Source organism: Neopelma chrysocephalum, unplaced genomic scaffold, assembly GCF_003984885.1.
Source record: "Neopelma chrysocephalum unplaced genomic scaffold, ASM398488v2 Primary Assembly neopelma1_59, whole genome shotgun sequence".
Lineage (NCBI taxonomy): Eukaryota > Metazoa > Chordata > Aves > Passeriformes > Pipridae > Neopelma > Neopelma chrysocephalum.
The window spans coordinates 20567879-20593335 of record NW_020897714.1 but is presented as its reverse complement, the minus strand read 5'-3'; the positions used below and the strand labels follow the sequence as shown (position 1 = coordinate 20593335).

Below are 25457 nucleotides of genomic sequence, written 5' to 3'. Positions count from 1 at the left end.
TTGTGTGACTTGTCATATAATTATGAACCTGTAACAGTATACTCTGTACTACAATGGTTTGCTGGGACAGAGTAAATGGTCTGTGACAGGTCATAACTTCAATTTGAAGTTTGATAGTGAAGATGCACAGTAATCTATCAGGTGTTAGGAGAGCTGATATGCTCCAGTGGTCCACTGCTCCAGGACAGTTATGTAATGAGTAGATGGAGATGCAGATTTGTGGAAGGAAAAGCTCTATTACTATTCTTTATGAAGCCATAAGGCTTTGCAGAGCACAGCTTTTAAAGATATCACACAGGAGGAGGGAAAGTTCTCAGTATAGACAGATCACAAACAATTTAGGGTTTTCCAGGTCGTGACCAACACCCTGAAGCTTGCAGGCTATCAATATGCAGCTGGAGCCAGCTCTCAGCATGAAGCCCTCTCAGCTTTGTGAGAGGGCTGCCTCATTCCGCAATTCTCACTTCAGCCTGGGAACAGTCTCAAGGAGCAGCCCCATGCAGAGAACTTTAAAGTAGTCCCGTCTTTTGATAACTACACTATCATGACAAGTTGTTTTTATACTAACTCCCTGGTATATAGTCTAAGCCCTAACTCCTGTTTGGCTGTGGTTTTGTTTGAGTATTTGCTGACATGGACTGATTAGCCAGCCCTGCTTTAAGCTCAATATTTCTGACCTCCACATTAAGCAACAGGAGTTTATTTTTACTCTTTTCTGTTCTCAGTCAACCATGACACCAGATTTTCTTCCTGGATTTAAGTATATGCTTCATTTTTGTTGCTTATTATGTCATTCTCACACTTTATGGAACCCCCGTAGTGTATTGTGATATACCTGCAAAAAGGCCAGTGTTAAAGACACTATGAGAAGAGGAAAAAATAAAAAAGGATTCTCATAAAAACTGTCACCCACAACAGCACGTTTCTATGGTAATACAGGACTGCTTTGGGTTGTTATGGCAACTAAACCTTTAAAAGCAATAGCATAAAACCAAAGAAAAAAAAAAGCACAAAAATGGAGCTTCATCACTGCTCTTCTCAATTTTATAAATAATTCTAGCCCTCCTAGCCCACACAAAGACTAGATTGGGTGTTTCAGTGATCAAAACTCTTTAGGAAGAGAAAGAAAATCACCTGGCTTCACAGCAATGGCTGTGTAGAGCCTCTTACCACTCTCCTAGAAACAATGACTAGAAGTGCTTGGCCACAAGCAGAGCTCCTGCACCATAGAGCAAAACAAATAAGGTGATAACAGTGACAGTAGGACTAATTGCTGACTGCAGCTAAGTGGGGATGGTATCTGTACTACCAACCTGTCAGAGGAACAGGCCAAAATTCCATTAAATTAAATGTTGGGTTAGCTCCTTAATTCTACCATGTACTTCATTACTTCCTTGACAAGTTTTTTCTTGTAGTCAGATATCACTGCCAAGAAAATACATGCACTTGCCTCTATATAGCTTCACAGAAATTTACTGTGATATATGATGTTTTAAGATAATCTCAGGTTTCAAGATAAACCATCTCGACTGATTGGGGATGTGTTGTCATTTTTCCCTTTTTCTTTTCTTTCTTTCTTGCTCAGTATCCTGTATGTTCGCTCACACGTTTCATCTCCACACTGTTTTTTCATTTATCTAACAGTTATATCCACTTCCCATTATTATGTTTGAAAGAATTACATGATCATGAGAGTGCAACTGGCAGTGTGCGAACATTCACTTCTAATTCTGCTGAGGTGCCTCAAAACTTATACTCCACAAGTGCATACCTTTGCTGCCCTGCTCATGTACTTCAGCCTTTGTGCACGTCAGACCTGGCTGAGGTCACCCAACTCTTTTTACTCATGATCCCTAACAGGGGTCTAGAGTTGAAAGGAGAGTATATTTAAAGACTGCTCCTCCAACTATTCACATCTTTTTTTAGTTAGCCAAAAAGAGAAGATGTAAGTTCAAAGCAGGAATGTTTATGTAAATAAAGGAGTACAGGAGCCAGACTTCTTTACTGATGTAAGTCAGCACAATCCTGTTCACTCCAATGTTTTATAAAGATAGTTTATATTAGCTGAGAGGTACTCTTTCAGGATTTTAGGAATGAATTTCACTGTGACTAAATGCAGGAAATAAAGTAAGAATACAGAAAAGTCGTGGACATATTTCGTCACTGAGTTGTACCATATGTTCATCAATAACCTTCTGGTATGCACCTAGAAGGACTAGGACAATATTCTTTTTGTTGTTAGCAGTGTCTCAAAGGGCAGAAAATATTTACCTTGAGGAGTCAGAGGGAGAAATTCTTTGTTTAATAGAACTGCTTGGTCCATGCTGAATGCATCTAGATATTACTGCAAGGAAGATGGAGTGGAGTCAGCTTGAAATTTAAGTCAAATAAAGTAAAATAAAATCACTTAGGAGATGCAGAGTGAAGTGGCCCATTACAGACATGGTTAATTCTTTCTTTTAGCTTGCTAGGGTTAAAATAAGGGGTTCAGACATCCCTGATTCTCTAGGTTAAGTGGAAATGGAAACCTGTGAGGGTTCTACTATTTTCACAAAATTGGACTGATTACTGATTTCACTTCAGTGTCTAACTTTTAGTACACGTAACTGTCCCTGGGTTTTGCTCATGGTGCATTTGTACACAGTGTTAGTGCTGTCATGTAATAAATTGGTTTAATTTTGTAAACACATTTCCCTCTTACATGGTTGTACGGAGAGCAATACCATGCACTCACCCTGCTGATGGGATAATCATACCATTGACCTCTAGACAATATGTTCTACCTTGCAGCTTGAACCTGTGAGACAGATATTCCCTATGCCACTTTACCCTATGCAAATCCATGTGCTGCCAAGGACAATATTACAGACATAATTTGCAGCATAAAACCAAAAAGGTGAAACTTCGAATGAGAGCTTTGTAATTGGAAATGGGGCCTTAGGTCCTTAAAAATATGGATTGTTAATGCAGAACAAGGTAGGTTCAGAGAATAAAACTGGTTCAGAGAAGGAGAAAACAGAATATCAAGTTATTACAATGCATGTCACAGAGAACTGTGAGAAGTGTTTGTACTTGATAGATTGCATGTGATTAGAATGAGGGCTCTAGGCATGGAAATCTAGCTATTAAATATCATTCTTTCTTTAGTCCTATTAATATAACTATTAAACCTTAGAGTAAACTTCATTTATTAGGTGAATGACCCATGTGTCTCTTTTCCTTGGCTTTTTCACACATGCAGAGGTTACTTATCATTACACATTATTAATCGGTGAACAGGTTGCCACTCTCTCCATATTCACTGCCTGCTTATGCAGTTGCTCTACTTTACTGTCATCTAGGAAGTGCAGAGTGACTGGCCAGAGGGATTAGTACATGGGCTTAATTTCTGTGCTTCACCCAAGAAGACTGGTAGACATTTGGGTTTGGGATTTTTTTAATAGCCCTTAAACAAGTTGTAAGTTGACAGGGCAAGGGTACTGAATGTATCTGAGAGGAAGCATGTCTGCAATTGCACAAGAAGGTGAACACATTATAGGAGAAAATTATCAACCTAGAACATATACTGGTGGACAGCAACTCCTGACTGATTTCCCCTACTTCGTTTGGATGGGGGGTGTTCTTATTATTTTTCTCCTTGGTTTCTTCCCACACAGTTCTCATATGCTTTCACTTTAGCACAGCCTACTGGTATCTCATTCCCAGAAATACATTTTTCCTCTGCCAATAACAAACATGCAAAGCAGAAATGCTGCTTCTCCTAGTGTGCACCCCATGGGAGCTGGATTTTCTAGCTTCAGAAAAGGCACAGCTTTTGCTAGACAAGGGAGATAGGGATATGCACTTTGGTCCTTTGATGCTGTGCTCTGCCCAGATTTCTCTCACTAAATATTTGCAAGGCAATTCAAAAAGCTCTAGGTCCGTTCTCCACATCTGGAGTACTGGAGATTAACAGAATTAAAGCATCTTTAAATTCTGAAGAAAGAGCTCAGAGAAGAGATAAACCGGTTTTTTGCTTTATCGCTGTGTGAGTCATACAATGTTTAGTTTGGGTGTTGGATACATCATAGCATCTAAGCCAAAAAGACAGCTGCAGAATGAGTGGCAGTTTAACAAAGACTGGAGAACAATAACGTGGAAAAAGCACTAGATTGGTGTTGAGAGGGTAGAAAAAAGTCCTCAAAATTTCAGTGTTGCCAACAAGATTTTATTACAAATCTTGTAGTATGTGGTGGGTTTTTATTCTAAAAACTCTGGTTGTGGTATCAAAAGATAACAAAAGAATATCAGCTTTCATTTATAATTAAGACATCCCTAGCCCCCAACAGGAAAAAGCTTGAAAACATGACCAAAGGGTATCCCTTGGAAATCAAAACGGAAAAATAAAGAACCCAAATCTTTTATTTTATTTTAGAATTTACCACACCATGAGTTATCCCCAATTTCTATGCAGTCTTGGCCTTTCACCTCTAAATATTTCTGCCTGATGGCAGAAACAGACAAAGGGCCATTCAGCTAAAATAGAACTACAGATGTTTCAGAAACTGCAGCCATTCTATTTTGGCAGCAATTCATAATCAGAATTTTCTGATTATGTCCCTTGTCACATTAAAATCCATAAACTAGAATGTGCACATGCTGATCCATATAATAAACTCCCTCCCTTGGAGCTCATTTACTGAGGTCAACCTTCTCACATACTGCCTTCTCAATAAAGGAATATCACAGCAAAGCAAACTGCAATTAGGGGAAAAAAAAAAAAGAACTTCTAGCCAGTCAGCTTATCCGACAAGAAACAAAAATGTTTTTCCCTAGACCCAGAGAATCAGCAGGTTCCATCTCTTTGTTTGATCCCCTTCTAATTAAAGTCAGCAAAATTAACCCCCAATCACAGTTAGAAACTTGTCGTTTTTTACCCCGAATATCCTAAACCCCTACTTTCTTTGGCTCTACACCAGTGTTCTCCTGTAGTTTCACACACAACAACAGCATCATGAGACAAGGGAGCATGACACCCCCCAACATTTCTATCAGTTATAGCTAACAAATAAGATTCTTTATCAATGAAGCTTCAAAGATTCTGTAGCAGAAAAGAAGAAAACACCATGATATAACAATCAGGAATAGAAAATCTTAAGCAGATAGAGTCTCCACAGGGACCTTTTCAAAGGGAAAATGTGTTTCATTTGTGTAATAACCCTAGGATGAGCTATGTACCATAGTCTAACCATTAAACACTTACACAAATCTTTCAGAAACTAACAGATGTTTCTTTTATGAGGAAAGACAAGTGCCATTCGGCCTTTTTAGACACTTATAAAAATTCAGATAATTTTAAGCTATTTTAATAGCTGCCTGACAACTTTATTAATGCACTCTGTTATAATGTGATCCTGTTGCCTTCACAAAAAGACTCATACCATGGATTTTTATACACACTATGGTGCATGTTGCTAATGCCTTCCTCTTAATTAGTAAGAAAAGAAAGCCTATAGTACTGACCAGAAGAAACAGAAAGATCTCTGTGGGATTTAACAAAAGCAGTGTATCAGCCTGCAGAGATCCTGTCTCAAAATCATCTGGTAGCTTTAATGATTTACTCAGTGTAAACTGACAGACTGAACTACAGAACCTCCCCAGAATCAATTCTGTGGATCAAATCCTGGCCTGAGCCATAGATGACAATGAATTTTAAATTTTAATCTTGGCAACAACTGAATATTTTACATCATCACAAGGAGAGATACCTATAAAAAGCACAGTCTTTGCAGAAGGAGAGTCAAGGGCTATGACAGGTATAGTTTATTAAAACGGGGCTTCGCTGATAGAGCCAAATTCAGGGAAATTTATACAGCACCTGCTGACTCTGCCTGACTCTCACCAGTGCCATCAGCATCTCACTTTCTGGCACACTAAATTCACATGCAAATGAAAAGTAATGCATGCATTTGACACTACAACCTTATGCATAATAGTTCTTGTAGGAATATAATTACTAAATCCCCTAAACAAAATGCTTCATTTTGTGATGGTTGTGACTTCCCCCCCCCCCCCCCCTTTCTTTTTCTTCCTCTTTTTCCTGAAGAAGCTGAAAAAATAGCACAAACCTAGGTTGTTACCTCAGGCGTTCTGCAGAGCAATATGCCAAAGCTCCCACATACTGAGTGTTTGCAAATTTTAAGTTTGGGATTGACTATGTGCCAGTCCCTCTTCAGCTGTGGGCACTTGATCCTGCACCAAAATCTCTGTTGACCTTTTCTGGTATTTATGATGTCAGTATGGATTTTTATCATTGTTTGAGCTCCTGACACAAAGCAAACAGCTTCTATAGCATGTTTTTATTCATGCAAAGTATGAATCTGTGAATATCATTCTTCCTCTCAAGTTTGCCATTTCTCCTTCTTGCATGCTCTGTTAATGGAGGTAGGTGACTCTTCCTTATTACCTTCATCAGCGTTCCAGACAAGACTTACTTGAACACTAATTGTAGCTTATATTCTCTGGGTGTCTTAGTATACAGAGTTATTTGAAATGCACTAGCTATGTACTATCCAGTCTCTATTGTTTAAAAGTACTTTAAATATTCATCATATCATCTAGCTGGATTGTAAAACTAACGTGCAGTAGTAGTAGTAAGACATCACTGTTCAGTATAGCCTCTGAGTTTTGACACATACTTAGAAATACCATAATGCCCTTTGATGTAACATTCAATTTAACACAGAACTCCTCAACACTAATCTCTACTGGGATTATTCAGGTCTCATTTGTGAGTCTCAGCTGTGACTCATACATAACAATGGCCTAAAGGGACCAGGTAGACACAAGAATTGTCACCTGACACTAGATAAAGCACTAAGACAGTCCCTTCATGTGTATAGCACCCAGAACAAAGAGGTTGTGATCCTGACTGAAACTGAAACCTGTAACACTGTTATAGTCAGGTGCCAAATAAATTCACAATACCATCTATGATGAATACTCTTGAGTATCCACATCTAATATAGAGTTAGATTAAAAATCAGATTTTTAGAAAAAAGAACACACATTTCAGTACCATGAGTTTGGGTGAGCAAGAATAATAAAACATTTAGCAGATGTGGCCTTTATAAGAATTTTAAGATTGATAGCACAGAACATAGCTTTGGACCCATTGTTTTCTCAGAAGAATTTGCCCAATTTCTGCAATAAAAGCATATTGGTTACACTAATCCCTGCTGTCTGAAACCCTTTGCAGCACTTCATCCAAGAATGTACTATGATCTACAGTCCCCCTCTTTTGCCCTTAGGCTAGGTGGTTTCTCAAGTTTAGAACTGTCAAAATCCAGTGAAAGATGAATAGAAAACATAATCAGTGTCAACTAAGTCAGAGAAAACATGCATGACAGGTTATCTTCACCAGACTGGCTGCACACTCAACCTTTGAAGTCAATATTTTGGAGATATATATCAGTCCTAGAGAAACAGACTACCTATCTATAGTGCAAGAGAGAATGATTCTAAAGCAGAAACGTCCAAATCCCAGCTGAAAAGCTGGATATGACTCTTGAAATTTAAGTTACTGCTTCCCAAAGACATATTTATGCATAGAGATTGAAGCTTGCAAATAAAAGGAATAACAATTATACAATCCCAGTTGACTGCTAAGAGAAATTGTTAAATGTTATATTGTTTGAAACACTGTTTCAGGCTATCAAAGAGAGGTGTGAATTTCTCCCAAAGCCTAAGGTTGCCACTTCAAAGAAGAGATTTTCAAATTTTTTCACTCAGCTACAGAACAGTTGGATCATATATTGTAAGGAAGTATGCAAAGAGCATATCAGAAAATGGCAGAAGAGCAATAATTTACAAAGAAATCCTACTTCCTTTTTTCCATCTACAGAGCAAAGGTAGTAGTACCTTTACCACCAAAAATATTAAGAAGCTATGTAAGGGTCTGATCTTTTCAGCAACTCTTAAGATGACTGGAAGAAGAACCTTTGCAAAACAAGGATTCTGGGCATTGCAGGTGCTATTTAAAACATATTGTAAGGCTTTCTACACAGCAAATTGGACCTGGTTAAACTTCAAGACAGTCCTGAATCTGAGTTTCTTCCAAGTACGGTGTCCTAGAAAAAAGGAATCTGAGATCCTGGTCTCCCTTTATCACTATTTTTGTTGGGAAGAAAAGTCTTCCTGGGGACAGAAAGAATCACACACTCTAGGACCTTTTCTATATATGTGGCTGGACTGCCTCATCAGTTATCCTGCAGCAACCCGCAGAGAGAAGCTCTTGCCTTTTCTGCAATGATATGAATAATTCTTCTGTTTGCACAAAAAGCATTGTGATGTAAGCAGGTTTATAATGGCAGCTTCTAGCCATCAACTGGGTTTTTGAACATTTCTAGAAGGAGACCCAGAGAGTCTAAAGCTGCCCTCCAAGCTGGGGCTGGGCACAGTGTCAGGTTCCTTTGGAGAGTAGCCTTTCCCTTCATAGGAGTCTCATTACTCTTTTGTTTATGCAATGTTTCAACAAACATACCAGATTGTCACAAAGAAATTTTCAAAAACTTACCTAGGACTTCTGAGAGAGAAACAAGGAAGAAATTAAAACATTAGTTTAGAAAAAAAAAATCATTCAGAGGAATAATTGGGGCTAATGTCTTGAGACAATTTTTGAATCTTTTGTAACACTGGAAGGAGAAATAAAGAGACCCTAGGAAAAATTAAGAATCACCATATAATTTACAACAAACTTTTACAAGCAGTGAAAGGGTATCAGTATCTCTCCAACTTACTTGTCCTTCCTTTCATTTCCATTGAATCATAGAATGATACAATCATTTAGACTGAAAAGAACCTTTATGTCCAACTGTTAAACTTACACTACCAAGTACACCACTATACCCAAGTGCCATATCTACACAACTTTCAAACAGCCCCAGGGATGTGACACCATCACTTCCTGGGCAGCCTCTTCCAATGCTTGACAACCCTTTCCATGAAGAAATTTTTCCTAATACTCAATCTAAACCTCCCCTGTTGAAAGTCAAGACCATTCTTACCCTATCGCTTGTTACTAGGGAGAACAGACTGACCCCTACCTGCCTACAGCCTCCTTTCAGGTAGTTGTAGACAATGATAAGGACTCCCCTAAGCCTCCTTTTCTCCAGGTTAAACAACCCCAGCTTCCTCAGCTGCTCCTCATAGGACTTGGGCTTTAGACCCTTCATCAGCTCTGCTGCCCTTCTGTGGACACATTCCAGCACCTCAATGTCATTGTAGTGAGGGCTCCAAAACTGAACAAAGCACTTGAGTTGCACCCTCACCAGTGCCATGTACAGTGGGAGAATCACTTCCCTAGTCTTGTTAGCCACGCTATTTCTGACACAGGTCAGGATGTTATTGGTCTTCTTGGCCACCTGGGCACACTGCTGGCTCATATTCTGCTGCTGTCAACCAGCACCCCCAGGTCTTTTTACACTTGGCAGTTTTCCAACCACTCTGCCCCAAGCCTGTAGCACTGCAAAGGGTTGTTGCGACCCAAGTGAAGGACCCGGCACTTTGCCTTGTTGAAACTCACAGAACTGGTCTCTGCTCATCAATGCAGCCTGTCCAGATCTTTCTGCAAAACTCTCCTGCTCTCCAGCAGATCAACACTCCCACTCACCTTGATGTCCTCTGCAAACTGACTAAATGTGCACTTGATCCTTTCATTCAGATAATTGTGAAGATACTAAACCAAATTGGCCCCAATACTGAGCCCTGAGAGACACCACTAGTCATTGGCTGCCAGATGTATTTAGCTCCACTCCCCAACGCTCACTGGGCCCAGCCATCCAGCTTCTTTTTTACCCAGAGAATAGTGCACCTGTCCAAGCCATGAGAAGCCAGTTTCTCCAGGAAATTACTGTGGGAGACAGTATCAAAGACTTTACTAAAATTTAGGTAGACAACAACCACAGCCTTTTCCTCATCCACTAACATGTCACCTTGTCATAGAAGGAAATCAGGTTGGTCAAGCAGGACCTGCTTTTCACAAACTTATGCTGACAGGGCTAATCCCCTGGTTGTCCTGCATGTGCCACATGATAGCACTCAAGGTGAGCTGCTCCATGACCTTCCCTGGCACCAAGGTCAGGCTGAGAGGCCTGTAATTCCCTGGATCTTCCTTCTAGGCCCTTCTTGTAGATGGGCATCACATTTGTTAACCTCCAGTCCACTGGGACCTCCCTGGTTAGCCAGGACTGCTGACTGATTCAAAGGGGCACCTCCCCTGATTGCCTCCTTCACCAGCTGTGTCAGGAAATTACCTTCCACACACTCCAGGAACTTCCTGGACTGTTTCCTATCCCCTGTGTTGTATTTCCAGCAGACATCTGGTAAGTTCAAGTCCCCCAGGAGAACAAGAGCTAGCGATTGTGAGACTTCTCCAGCTGCTTATACAATATTTCTTCTGCCTCTTCATTCTGGTTGGGTGGTCTATAACCGACTCCCACCATGATATCTGCCTTGTTGGCTTTCTCTCTGATTCTTACCTATAAACACTCAACTCCACTGTCACCATCATCAAGGTCATCTTTGGTAATAGAACTGCAGCCTAAGACACAGGCTGGAGAACAAGCCTGTGCTTGGACACTTTAATTTCGCTCTTCTCCCCAACATTTAGGATCCAAAGTCCTCTCCCACCCTGACTCAACACCCAGTGCTATGGGATTGTCCCATCAATTCTTTCTTTGTGCCTGGGAGATAAGCAGATGTAGACACTGACCAATTTATTGCCAGGATTAGAAAATTGTGGAGGAGCAGGTAGTCAGCTGGAATTAAAAGGACACACTGGACAATTTACAAAATCATACATTTGGGAGTTGTGCTATGTATGTTATGAGGGCTGGCAGTAGCACAGGAATTCTGTCTCTGTGTGTAAGTTAGAGCTTTTCACAGCTCTAATCAGATGACCATTCTTGCCTAGCTCTATGGAACCTGACTTACACCCACTTTTTTATTTCCATTAACTATTCTCCATGTTTCCGTATTTTCTGTCTGTATTTTCTTTCAATCTTATGTCTGCTTCTGCTCCATGTTTCTCTCCTTACAGGTGGTTTCATTCACCCAGTAAAAAAGCAAGGGATCTTAATTGATATTATGGCAGAAAACATAAGCAAGATGATCCGTCTCATTGTCTCAATTCAGATTTTGCTCTCTTTGACCATGCAGTCCTCTATGCCCAAGTTCAGTTTATACACATTTCTTTACATGGTGCATCATGCTTATAAACTATATTCAGTAAAATATTGCTATTAATGGGACAGCAGCACACAGTGAGACAGTACAATAGCACAGCATTACTCCTTAAGCATAAATTGATGTTACTTATGGTTGTTAAGGTATATGTTTACATGAGACTTAAGGTTCAGTGGAGGGAAAGGTTTGGTGAAGAGGTCTGAACGGTACCTGAAGAGGAGGAAAAACCTGATATTCCTTAATGAAGAAAGCTTGTGAATAATTCAGTTAAGTAAAAAGGTGATTGCTTCTGGCCTGCTGAAAGGACATCAGTGTATCCACAGAAGGGAAAGGAAACAAATGCATGGAGGAATAAGCGCTAGAACCCTGTCCTTGACTGTAGAGGTGAAGATAATAGGTCTTACCCCTTAGTTGGGTACTGGGAAAGGCAAAGAGGCCTTGTGGATTTTAGGAGGGGATAGGTACAGTAAATGTGCTCTCTTTTCTCTTACTCTCCTAATGGAGTGGTGTAATTTGGCTTATGTAAATGAATACTTCCATTTGCTTAGCCTGACTTTTCTTGAGATGATTTTGAGAGAGCTGACAAAATGCATCAAGGTTAAAATTTTACGGGGTTGTAAACCTTCAAACCAGCATGCTGGAATGCCTATGTGCTTACCATGCAGTACATATTCTGAGGGCAAGAAGAAAACAGTAGGGTATCTCTCTGACTCCTAACAGCTTGCAACACTGGAACCTGTGAGAATGATATGTTTTTAGCAGTGTGCCACCTAGGAAAGTGCTTTGGTTTGTGACAGGGTAGTGGGGAACTTTTTTGTGATCACCTCCTTACAGTCTCCTTTCTTGGTAAAACTATGAGGTGCATTTCCAAGGAGCTGTGGGACATGGAGATAGGTGAAGAAAACTATTTTAGGTGGATACATAGAATCCAGAACCCTTTATCAACTCATTAAGAGTAGCAGGCAGGAACTCATTTCTATTCACATGTGTTACTCTGCTACCTTCATCCTCCTCCCTGGTTCAAGAATGATCTGAACTTCATTCACTTTCAGAGGTAATATGGAATAAAGTTCTACTCAAAGTAATAATTTTTTTTTATTGATAAAAAAAATAATAAAACCGAAGTTCTTTCAAGTATAGAATACTTGGAAATTCAAATACCAAGAGGTATTTGAATAGCACATCACTAGAGCATGCTCATAATTCTTTAGCACCTACTGTATTGTCAAGCTCTCACCTGTCCCAAATAATCAGACCAATAAAACCAACTACATAGATAATCAGTGTTGTCAGTCATTCTACACTGAACATCATTGAGAAAAGAGCTCACAAAGAGAACAATTATATTGAAACACCAAAAACTAAAAGAGTGAAAACATTTAACAAATCTTAGATAGCCCTTTCACCCCCACTGTATTGTTTGCTTTAACATTCTCCCTCCCCCTTCAAAGAAGGACAGTAAAAAAATCATTAAAATACCTTTGAACTTGTGAAAGACGGCCCATAGCTCAGCAATGTCAGTGGCAAATGTAATGTCTGTGTCGAGGACAATGACTCGCTCAAGATTAGAAGGTAGAGTCTTAGTCAGAACCAACTTCATCAGCCCGTAAATCCCAGAGTAGTGTTTGTTGGGGATCCAAGACACTTCCGACTTGACAGGAAATGGGAAGTGGGAAAGAAGAAGAAAAAATAATCTTCATTAGAGAGAGAAACTTTTCCTGACACTAGTTTCTTGCAATAGTGGAAGATCTCTGAGGTGGAAAGTCAACTAAAATCCTGCTTTCAAATTTACTTCAGAAGCTCTGAAACACGCAAAAGTTTCTGAAACCTTGGGAAAAGAAAAGTTCTCCAAGGCAACTGCTTTACACAATAAAATTAAAATTAGTTGAGCCTTTCCAGTCCGGTACAACTTGTTCTGAGGCATTCCTGTATCCTGATAAAATTGAAATATATTTTTAATCTAAAACTGCAGGTATATTGCACCTTACTTTTATTTTCAACCAAAACAAAAAATTTTGTGTTTGCCATTCCCAGAATTTTCTGACTCTTGAGGCAGAAGTAACAAACACAATTTTTTTCCTTATATTTTTAATAGATTTAGAGGTTAAAATTTCAAAAGGCCAGTCGTTTGGCATAATAGGCCAGAAAATTGTAAGAAAAATGTTTCTTACACACTCAGATGTTTCTTTAAGCCTTACATCTTTAACTTAAAACTACTGAGATCACACAGACTTGCTCAAAAGTAGAGAAAGTGACAGCACATTTTTAGCCACATTTTTTGTTTGTTACATATTGAAGTGGCAAACTCAAACATTTTCATTTCTTCAGTGCAGGCTAAACAAAACATTTCTACAGCTTCTAAAATAAGTTGGGAAATCAAGTTCCATAGCTGGCACTAGGATGTTCCATGAGCTGTGTTTAATTTTCTTTCTGTGGGACTCAAGTTCTCAAGTATCAAAAGTCACTTCTGAAAGTGTGATATAGAAGTTTTTGAAAAGTTCCTATTTCCCTGTCTGAAACTCCCAGATTTTAAGTTTTCCCTTGAGTCATGCTCTCATTAATTTCAATTAGTATTTTGTCTAGCGAGGACCTGAGTGTTACAATTTTCAGAATTTGTCCTAGCATATTTCGGAGAAAGTAGGCAGAAACTAAGTGCATTCATAAAACTGAGGAGATTTATTCTGTTATTTAACTATTTCATATCTATTCACTAGCACTGTAAAGTTTATTATATGAAACAGCATTTGCACAGAAGAACTCATTGCCTCCAAAATTCTTAAAGAAAACCTTCCTGTAAGAGAATGGGTTCCTAAAATTTATTTGAAGTTGGAAGCGTGGTTGAAGAAAGACTAATAATAGGTGCTTAGAGCACACTTCTTTTTGAATATAAAGTAACAAGGCCTCTGATGATGTAAGCTGACCTGCTCTATTCCCTTTATAATGGCATGCAACTTTCCTCTGTATTCTCAGGATTCCTGTACCAGGGTAGAGCTTTTCCCCACTACTAAGTTCATTAAAAAGACTGAGGGAAGTAGAGTAAACCTTCAAGGAGAAAGAAAAAATTTTAAGGGGAAAGGCAGAAAAAGCAGGTTATCATAAAACAAAGCAAAACCAGAAAGTGCAAACTGAAGTGTGAAGTTTTGTTTGGTTTTTTGAAACCTCAATGCTCCCCAGAAATGTCTTTTACGCGTGTAACAGAGATAATTTCAAATCCACACCCTCAAAACTCTAGTTATTTGTGGTCCTAGCTCTCCCACAGGGGGGCTTCAGGAATGGACCATCACATCAAGATGTCAGAAAGCAGTATCTACCTTGCTTTCACAAACTATATTGCTTTGAATCTGCCATTTGACATCCTTGTGCTAGACCAGTCATACCTCACACGTTAAAAGAGCTAGTCATTTTACAGACTCATGTTTGCTTTTACCCATCCCTATGTTATTAATTTTGGGTGGTATATCCTTCATTTTATTACTCCAAATGCAATATTTCTCCAAAACAACACTTAATATGCTTATGCAAATAAGCCTAGTAAGGCAGGGGTTCAGATATTGCATGAATAGCCCGAGACAAGCAGCGAAGGTAAAAAGGTGGCTAGAAAAGACAGTCACCTTCAAGGTGCATTTACCTTCTTTGCTCTCAGGATTCCCAATACCACTGCCACGTATCACTGAATGGAAGAGATCCTTGCCAGGCAGTTCCTTCCGATCTGGCACAGAAGCCAAAAGTCTGCCATCCTGAAGCCTGATGTCTGAAAGGATCACTTTTAAAAATGAAAAAAGCAGTCCCTATTCCACATGGTCTATAACAGCTGGATAGCACGTGCTTGATTGGAGCATATATTGAACCTTGGATTGTCAATTAGTTCAATTTATCTGAAGTTTTCTCTCCTGTGATGCAGAGTTGACTAAGACACAAACAGAAATCCTAATTAGTCCCCAGCATAATTTCTTCATGGCTTTGCTATTCATGAATAATGTAACAGTTTCCAATTCATGCTAGGGAAATCTCCTAACACTACACAACAGCACTGTGAAGGCTCACTCTTTCTGGGTACTACATACAGTCTTCTGTACATACAGTAGAGAAGAAATACAAGGGCACAGTGTTTGAACAGGTTATTGTTCTAGTTTAGGCCAGGACTTGGAGTTTATTCTATACCACCTCATGTCATTGCCAGGGGTAGGGGAAAGGGACTTTCCCGCTTCTGAGAAGAAGGGTATGGCTTCCAGTTGAAAAACATGGAGGCTGTCTGCCACTGTTCATTGTCTCAGGGTCTGGGGTTTTTGCACATGAATCACTCTCTCTTTTGTATACTTTTGTTATTAGTATTGTTACTGTTATTATTAATTTTCTTATCTCATTGCTGTTTCTAGTAAACTGTTCTTACCTCAACCATGATCTTTACCTTTAGTTCCTCCATTTCTCAACTCCATCCCGCCAGAGTGGGAAGAGAGAGGGGAAGAGGGGAGTGAACAAGCGATAAGTGGTTTGGTAGAGTCTCAGTGGGGGCACTAAATCGAGGAGCACCATTCCTAGGCCACAACAGTTGTTAAGAAGTGCCAGTTTAAGATAATTATGGTGGCCTAACTCTTAAAAAATAATTGCAAAACTCTTGGAAAATTCTGCAACCTTTAAGCTGTCCACTCTGACATAACTGGTAATGTTTAGTCACTTTTCTCAATATTGTCTAAATACTTTCTGTAAGTCTTAATATATATTTTTTCTCTGGTATAGTTAAAATGGCCCATATATGCCATGTTTGTGAATCATCTGCTTTACAAGCCAGATCAGAGTTGCCTTCAGAGAACAAATATTCCTAGAAGACACATCATGAAGAGAAAAAAATAGAGTTAGTAAAAGAAGAAAGAAAAACAAAATAGTGTGACATACTTTGCCATTTGTATAATTCTCAGTTCAGCAGAAACAGCACACCTTGGATCTCTAGCTCTCAAGGTCTGGATTTTTGTTCATGACAGGAGAGTAAAGAATGGTATTTAGTTGGTGCTAACAGTGATTCTTTTAAGTAAGTTAAGTGAAATAGCATCTACTTACTAAAGGTCTTTCATCAGAACCATCTTTATTCTTTCTCTAATTGAAGTCTGAAAATACACTAAATTATCTAAATTATTTTAATATAAAAATTACATGCCCATGAGTCTGCATGCAGTACATAACTGATCACTCTGGTAAATGCCAGAGAAATGGAAGCAACAGCCTTCATGTTCAGGGATACTTTACCAGCAAGTTGTCTTCCCTAACTGGGCTCTATCACTGGGAAAAGCTGACTAAAACACACTCGTACACAACCTAACTCAGCTTTCTCACAGTTGCTACCACTGTATACATTTTCATTAGAGTTAGCAGAAATGCCATTTTTAAGAGAGAAGTCTGATATAGACATACAGATTTAAATCAAGTTTCCCTGTTTCTGTGATTGAGAGAAGGGAAAATGGTGGCTCTTTCCCTGCTTGTGAACAAATTGTATAGTGACTATGTATTTAGGTATTTCTATTTTTAAAAACACTTGAATTTGGCTGCCTCCACATTGTGATCACAATGCACAACTCTCATAGTAAGTAATGACAAATATATTCAGCCAGACTTTAACTGTTATACTGTACTTCTTTAGGGAATTGTGTAATTATTCTTTTTTAAATTTTAATATGCTTTTTTCCCCCACAAATAAATGATGAGGAAACTTGCCCAGGCTTCCCAGGTGAGTACTGACTGCTCCACAGTAAGTTAAATAACTGTACAAGGGCAGGCCACTTGAGCCTCTTTGAAAGGGATAGAGACTTGTAGACTTAGCAGAAAGCAAATTTGATACCAACATGAACAGAATGACAGTGACCAACATGGAAGGACAAACAACTTAGGGTGCCTGTGTCCTGTCAGATCAAGAGTCCATTGAGCTCAAAGCCATAGCTGGCATCTGATAGCGGCTGGTGGCAGGTGCCTACTGAAGAATATAAACCCAGGGAAATTCTACAGCAATACTGCCCCCATATATACTCCTACCCTGCAGCAATTTGCAACAGATTTTGGAGCAATAGGTGGTATTTTTTTGATTAATAACTTCTGGTGGATTTTTCATTCATGAATTAGGTTGGTTTTTGAAGTCCTATAAGTTTTTAGCAACATCCTGCTGCAGAGTGTCACAGCTTCTTTATGACTCCTGTTTCTTTGGACCCGGCTATCTACCAGTTTAATTTGGGTCACATTTGCTCAGTGTGGTAAGATGGAATTTTGGCTGATGAAACGTTTTGCCTGGCAGCATGTCCTTAAACACTTTACTCTGGAAATATGCAACCTTCAAAAAATATATTGATTTTGTCACTACATTCACTGCATCTTCCTAGATATGCTTGGAAAAAAAATCAATCAAAATAATCCACAGCTATGACACAGTATCCCTATCCCCACTCCAAATAAAAGACAGCCTTGTTGCTCAGCTGACTTTATAAAAGCACCACTAAGGCCAGTATCTTGCAAGAGCCTGTAGGTCAGATGGCTGGGTTGAGGCACCAGGCTGGGAAACAGCAAGCCTGAAGGCAGAAGGTGCCACTTGCATGCACCCCCACCCCTCTCAGAGATGGGCTCAAGTAGAACCAAATGCGATGAAGTAGAACCAAATCCACCACCACCCAGACTGCAGATTCCCTGTGCTGGGGAAGGAAACAGCCAGCAGCAAATAGAAGTCAGAAAATAGAAGAGCCTGGAGGATGTTGAAAAGGTAGGCTGTAGATTTTGCCTCCTTAGAGCTGACATGCCAGGTTTTGCCATTAAAAGTATCTGGCATCTAGAATATAGTGATTAAAATAGACAAAAATGTGATTTAGGCTTTGTAATGAATGACTTGATGGAAATGTGAGTATCCAAAAGTATTCATCATCTACTTTCTTCAACATAGGCACTATCTTCCTGAAGATTATATTAGTCAGGTGATAAACTAACTTCAAAATCTTAAAAAAAGGCAAACAAAGCAAAACTTCCAGGCCACAGCAAAATCATGAAGAGTGTTTTAAATCTGCACAAATTGTAGCTGAATTGTTCTGAATTGTATCTGACCCTGGTCTGAAAACCAGTGTAATCTACATGATGAAAGAACTTAGAGCAGGAGGGATCTCTGTGAAGGAAAACCAGCCAAATTCATGTCCCAGGTGTGGGAAACAACCTTGGAAATTCTGATGTGTGAATCAGATAACAATAAAGACTGTTATTTCCTCAGATTGGATAAATAACTTTCTAGACACAGCTGATAACTTGTTTTCACAGCTTTTTCATTACTTGCTTAGTGCTTTGCTGCTACTACAAACACCAGAAGTAGCAAGATACTGTTTTTTTAAATCATATGACCTTTATTTAAGTCTTTCATTTTGTTTCTAAACTGGAGGAAAATACTGCCACCATTTTAATGACTATCATATAACTAAGGGGTTTTTTTGCAACATAAAGCCCAAAAAGAGGGGGTAAACAAACAATATTGATTTGCTGGCACAGGGCAGTTTTCTTGATGGACAGTTTTTCTCATCACTGTTTTTCACAGATTCATCTGTGTGAATCTTCATCTGCTGTAAATATTTGCCACACCTTTCCCCACACTCCTGAAACTTGAGTCACAATTCCAGCAGCACTAGCATAGATCAGAATTAGTTCTAGGATAGTCCTCCCCGTTTCACATTGACTATACCTCTCCCAGTGTCTAAACTCCATGCAGGGACTTTCTCACTGTCTTGCTTCCAGGAGAGCAATATCAATATCTTGTTATTGAGACTGGGTTAACCGAATCATTGAGAAAGGAGGAAAATAGCAGGTTAAAAGGAGGGGAATAGCAGATTAACTTTTAAATATAACATTCATGCTCGTCTCTAGCTGTGTTTCTTTTTTAAAGATAATAATAATAATAATAAAAGAAAAATCTGAAGCAAGAGAGAGAGAAATTTCAAGTCACCAAAGAGAAGAAGAAGGTGACTGTCACCTGTAATACTTTCCTCAGGAGGAAAGCCAAAAGGAATCTTCTGGCATCTCACCTTCGGAAAATCATTGCCTTTGCTCCATCCTATCAGGTATCCAGCAAACATTAACAGAAGTGCCCCATTTAAATGAGAACAGTCTCTTCTGTTAATGTTTGCTGCATAACTTTTAACTTCAACTTTGAATTTAGCTTTTTCCCGGGTGATTCACAGGTTTCAATTATACTGATATTCCCCCCCCATAACAAGTCCTTACTATTTATATGAATGGTTGTCAAGGAAACCAGAAATCCAGCAAATCTGGTTAAGTTCTCTAGATTCAGAATTTCTGGTGCCTGAGTATTTTAGGAAACAATAATAACTCACACCAAGAAACAACTGTAAGGAGATGGGAATTTAGACATTTTTGCTAAAATTATTTTTCTATTTCTGCTGGCCTTTGCTGCTGTTGTTCTTACTCATCACAGAAGCACTGGTGACTTTAATAGAATTCTGCCTCATCTTTCACTTTAAGAAACAGATGGTATCTTCCACACATACATGCAGCAAGTTTGGATACAAATACCAGTGAGCAAAAAGGTTGAGATAGAAATGGATGATTATCTGAACCTCTGGTTCCTCGATAATGCAGAAACCATAGAGCAAGCCACAACTGGAAAGGAAGACTAGATATTAAAAATGCAGAACAAACAAAACCTCCCAAACCAGCATCAGCATACAGCAAAGGAAAATAACTGCAAATTAATTCTCATCTCTGTAGCAAAGTCCATAACACAGTCTGACTGATGCTGAGTATTGTTTTTCTTCTTTTTTTTTCTTTCTTTCCAAGTCTCTCACTAATACACACATGCACAAAAAGGGCAGACAAGTGGGAAAAACCTGATTTAAGGATGCTTCTTCAAAACAACTTCCTTAATAACAAAATTAACTGAGGGTGCCAAGAGATAATCCATGCTCCATGTTTGGAACCAACATGCTTTATATGGATGAAACTGCAGACTGTTATATAAAGTAAAATTGATGGGGTTTTTCTGTCTCTGCCATTTAGGTAACAAGACATTCAGCCAAACCTTTTTTTCAGAAAAGAAATAGCCAAAAGATAATTCACTTACTGGGATCTTTGAGGATTATCTCCCTCTCCTTAGGTATTTGGCTGGCTTTCCTCCCACCTTGCTTAGCTCCATCAAACTCAAAGAGCCAGTTTCCATTTTGAGTCTTTTTCTTTACCCTGATTTGAGAAATTCTAAACTTTCTCCACTGTTTCTTGCTATCTCCAAAATGCTGAATGCCCTCTTTGTTTTGCTCTATTCATTTTTGAAAGATGAGACTGCAGAACACAAGAGTGTGGCCAGTCTCAGTTAGTGCTGTTTCTTGTTACTTTGGGGTCTTTGGCCTCAACTACAGCTGTTTCCAGTGTGGCAGTCAAGGGTGGAGGACCTACAAGAGTCAGACCATCCTAAGAGAGGTCAGTGATAACCAGGCAGACACCAGCCTCCCAGTCCTACCTCTCCAGAAGAGGTAAAAGCTCAAGCCTTCCCTAGAAGATAAGATAAAGCCTTCTTTTTTTTTTTTCCTTCCTGTCAGTGAATGAGTGAAAAGACACACACAGGCTGGACTAGATAAAATGGCAGGAAGCCAGAGCTTTCTGCTAAAAGCTGACTGACAGGTAGATCCGGCTAGAATTTGCCCAGTGGTGAAAAGTAACTCGTGGCTGCCCTTCTCACTTCATCTGTTTGGAAAGATAAGAAAGATCAATTGCCCACTTTAATTGCTAGTGAACTCAATCAACAAGCTTTTTGTACTAATCCATCAGGGAAGATACAAATCCATGAAAACACTATCATTGTCAGCTTTTTAACTTTATTAACTATGCAAATACATGCACATTAGCTGCAGCCATTATATGTTCTAGCAAATTTCCATGCAGCTCTTGGGATCAAAGTCCAGAGGCATCCAATCTGTATTTTGCATGATGTCAGGATATTAAACAGGTATCAAGACTCACTGTTCAGAATAAAAAGCAACACCATATCGTGCATAAACTCATTATGTTGAACAGAAAACAGCCTCAGCTCAGTGATGAAAATTTATCTGAAGTGGGATTTTTTTCCCTACTGGAAAATTTGTGCAAGAGTCGTTTTTTTAAGGATGATGAAAGAAGGCTGCAGAACAGTTATGGTGACTATTGCTAACTGAGTAAAGCCTGGCAGGAAACTGAAGGTCTAAAATATCAGTTATCATGTGCACAAAAATCCCCAACAAAACTCCAAAAATACTGATGGAATGACTTCTTACCTGTTTAAGACTGAAAGATCTTGTCCTGTTTGTATCCATACAAAACCATATGTATTTTAATGCAACAGCCAGAGTTGCATAAGAAAGAACCATAGAATATCTCAAGTTGGAAGGACCCATAAGGATCATCGAGTCCAACTCCCTGCTCCGTAGAGGACGACCTAAAACTAAACCATATGACTAAGAGGGTCATCCAGATGTTTCTTAAATTCTATCAGGCTTGGTCTCATGACCTGAGTTCAAGATCTTGGTGGCATGACCCTGGGGAACCTGTTCCAGTGACCAACTTCCCTCTCAGTGAAGAATGCTTTCCTGATGTCCTAGGATGATTTGTGGAAACTATGTGGGGAACGTAGCTTCCATCAGATCTCTGACATAGTAATGGGAAGTCAAAACATAGCAAATATATATGAGAAAAAGGATTAATTCTTCTATTCCGAAGAAAATCTCTACCCACAGTCCAGCATCTCACCAGTAAAATCAACTCTCTCCAGACCTAAGCTCTTACTTTTTCTGTCTTAAAAGTAAGAACGAATGGTAAAACTTCAACAGCTGAAAATGCTGCACTGAAAAAGAGGCCATTAGTGGGTGGAACACACATCCAGCTAGTGGAATAAATACTATATCCTGTAAAGAACTATTAGTTCTCTTATTTTCAGAAAAAGCAAAAAATTTGCAGGAAAATAAATCATCCTCCATCCAGCAGGGTTGGAGGCCAGGTGAGTGGAATTTCTTATATCGCAATTATTTCTTCAAGAGAACAAAAATTACACGAAGCAGTGTTCTTTTCTCCAACTGTAAGTATTACAATAGATCAAAACTCCTGGGGACTAAAAAGCTCCAGGAACACATCTGGAATAAAAAGGATAATAAAGGATAAAATGTATTACAATTACGAACAAGCAAAACTAACAATAACCTAGTATAAGAAGCAGCGAATGTGACTGGTGGGGGGGGGGAAGTGTTCTTTTTCTTTGTTATTAGAAAGAGCTAAGATGTCTCTCAAACAATGCAGCACTAACTAGACAAACAATCAGAAGAAAATAAAGACATAATTTGGAAAGCTGGGCTCCTTCAAAGCAAGAAATATTGAACTCTTAAGATCATGACATGTGTCTAGCTTATTGCCTAGGTTCTAGTTAAATATTGTCAAATACTTCAGAAAACAATTTGCATGAGCAGTGTTTAAAGGAAGTGTCCATGCAGCAGGCACGTATCTCTTACACTTCTTGAAACATCTGATGTAAGGGCTAAGACCATCAGTGTCACCTTAATTCCAGGTGAATACAGATCCTAAATGATTAAAACAATACAGATGGAGCTATTTTATAGGCTTTCATCTGTGTCAGCTAAAAACTGTGGAATCCATTCAGCTGTGAAAGCAGTCAAACCTGAAATAATGGAGGAGTATTTAGAAAAACTATCAGTGATCAAAACACTACTCAGTTTTCATCTTTGTTTCTGAAAGGGTGAGACCTAGACACCATCAACTTAAAGAATGAAACTTTTGCAGGATTAAGTCAGTTTGATCTGCAAAGTGGTATCTCCACTAAGAGAAATGAAATTTCCCAATTTAGAAATTTAAATGTTCTCACATCAAGTTGACTCAAGAAGAGGAACCACCAGTGGCATCTCATTAATAATGCTATCATATATCTCCCCTTTGAAGCAAGTACTCAAAGTCTGAATCAGCCTGAACACCCTTACCAGGACTGAGATGGTTTATGAAGACCTATCAGAAGACTGACTTCAATGTGTTCTTGTGCTATGTCAGGCACACAGCATGGCTTGTCATTTCCATCCAGTGCTAAGAAAAAGGGTCATACAAAAAGGTGTGCCTAGATAAGATGAACATAATTTTTCACCACGAGAATGACTATTTCAGCCCTAGTGCTTCAGAATACTTTGTGTCTACACTTCCTGCTGAACTGCTCCATGGGAAGCAGCTCACATCTGAACTGCTGTGCAACACTTCCCTGAATCTCAGTTGTTTCTCAGAAACAAGACAACACCAAGTACTTTACAAATTATGAATTCTAATATTTTTAGCTCCCTGGTGGTGAATCAAGAATATTCTTGGAGTCTTTTTAACCTGCTATCTTTTTTCAGCTTATCAATCAGACATAGAAATACATATAGGTCAGTTCTTTGTAAATCTAAAAGCAAGAATCACTAAATGTTCTGGGAAGATTCTCACATCAATACTGAACCTGACTAGGAATGCCCTGAACAGCCACTGCTATTATTCTATCAGTAATCGAATGCCCTTTGACAGGGAGGTGTCTTTGTGAGCAAGTGAAAAGCCATTAAGATCTAAGACCATCTAAGATCTAGTCATTATATGTCTTCCCAGCTTTTTATCTACTAGTACCAAGAAAAAAAATTGCGCTGGAGCACAGGATGACCATAAACTCTCTCCAGCAAGTACAGGGGATATACAACCCACACCCTTCATGAAGGTCAAAGCGTTAAAACAATTTCCAAGGTTAGGCCAGCAAAGTGTTTATTTCTCATGGATGGATGATAACGTTCTAAGAAAATAGGGATATTCACGTAATGGGGATGCATAGCACAAATAATAGTTGCAGCAATTGGTTTGAGACACTGTGTCTTTTTTTCTTTTTTTCCAGGGCACCTTTTTTAATTTTTGTCAAACTGAATAATTTTTGCAAAATCTCATGTGTGGTTATTCATCTTTTTCTAATTCTCTGCTAAAATTGCCTTCCCTGGAGGTGCAGCACATGTTGCTACAATGAGCAATGTTTAAGAAGCTGAATGCCAAACAGAAATCCTTGCTATTGAAATGTCACAGTCAGCTACTATGATACAAATGTGGGTGATGTAAGTGGAAGGGAGTTGGCTCCTTATTCATCACTTCACATATGTTACAAAGAGCAGCTACGCTGGCTTCCTGGTGGAGGTAATACAGAACAACTGTACTGCATTTCCCCAGAAGTGAGAAAAAGGTGGAGCTACAGAGAAGCCTACAACAATTAGAAATAAGTTATAAAACTAACCAAGAACTTTAATGTTTTTTCAAAGCACCAGCAACAGCAGGAAAGTATAAGAGGTTTACAAAGGCAGGCATGAGGCTTTCTTTTGGAATAGCAGAAGCACTGCACAACACAGTAGGTAGACGGTAGACTGGGACCCTTGAAAGAGGCCCAGGAAGTACTGCGCCTTCTTGCATCACATCGGGCTTCATCCCAGTATATCAAACTCTTCAAATTAACTGGTAACATTTGTAAATCCAAAGAGAAATGACATAAAAATCTGCAAAAAGCTACTCCCCATTTGGTATCTTGCCTCCCTCCACAAACAAAGTTAGAGGTGATGCTGCTCATGAAAGCTAGATGTCACTAAGCAGATGACAACTGCTGGAAGTCAGAAACAGCACTATGACCAATTTCTGACCAGCCCCACCAGTTTCCACAGCATTCTTTCATGACTACCTGTTTAGAATAGGCAGAATTCTAAGATCCAGTTTGATTTTATGTAAAATTACTTTCTTCATATTCTAGGTCTGAATAATGTGAAAACACATTTAAATAATAGTCTGTTAATGTTGCAAGGCTTTTTTCTTTTTTGTGCAGAAGAGGGACTGGGAGGGCAGAGGAAGTTTGGCTTAGGCTACTCACTCTGCACGGATAGATTCTGACCAGTTCACAAAGGTTCCACTGTGCTGGGGAGTTTGAATTGCTATCTGTTTCTTGGTAGATACTCATTTCCTCCCAAACAGTCTAAAGGAAAATATCTTGGCTTACAAAACCTGGTCTGTTAATGTTCAGTCATGTGTATTTAAAACTATGGATAAAAGACCCTGTTCTTAACATGGTATCATTGTGTCACAACCACGAACATGTTTTATCACCTGAAACTTCATGTCTCTGGTATTCAGAAAGTTCATTAGCAAATACACAAAGTCTCAATTATAATGTGGAAATTCAAATCTAAAACTAAGCC

The 25457-nt window shown here is 39.0% G+C and overlaps 1 protein-coding gene across 6 annotated transcripts in view; it reads right to left on the bottom strand.

The window, feature by feature from the left end:
- The window catches only part of LARGE1 (LARGE xylosyl- and glucuronyltransferase 1), a 283712-nt gene that overhangs the window by 95188 nt on the left and 163067 nt on the right, over window positions 1–25457 (bottom strand). For all 6 annotated transcript variants that reach the window (XM_027680371.1, XM_027680373.1, XM_027680375.1 and 3 more), the window contains one exon: window positions 12703–12874. In XM_027680371.1, the coding sequence (XP_027536172.1) occupies window positions 12703–12874 (172 nt within the window). The remainder of the gene's footprint in view (window positions 1–12702; window positions 12875–25457) is intronic.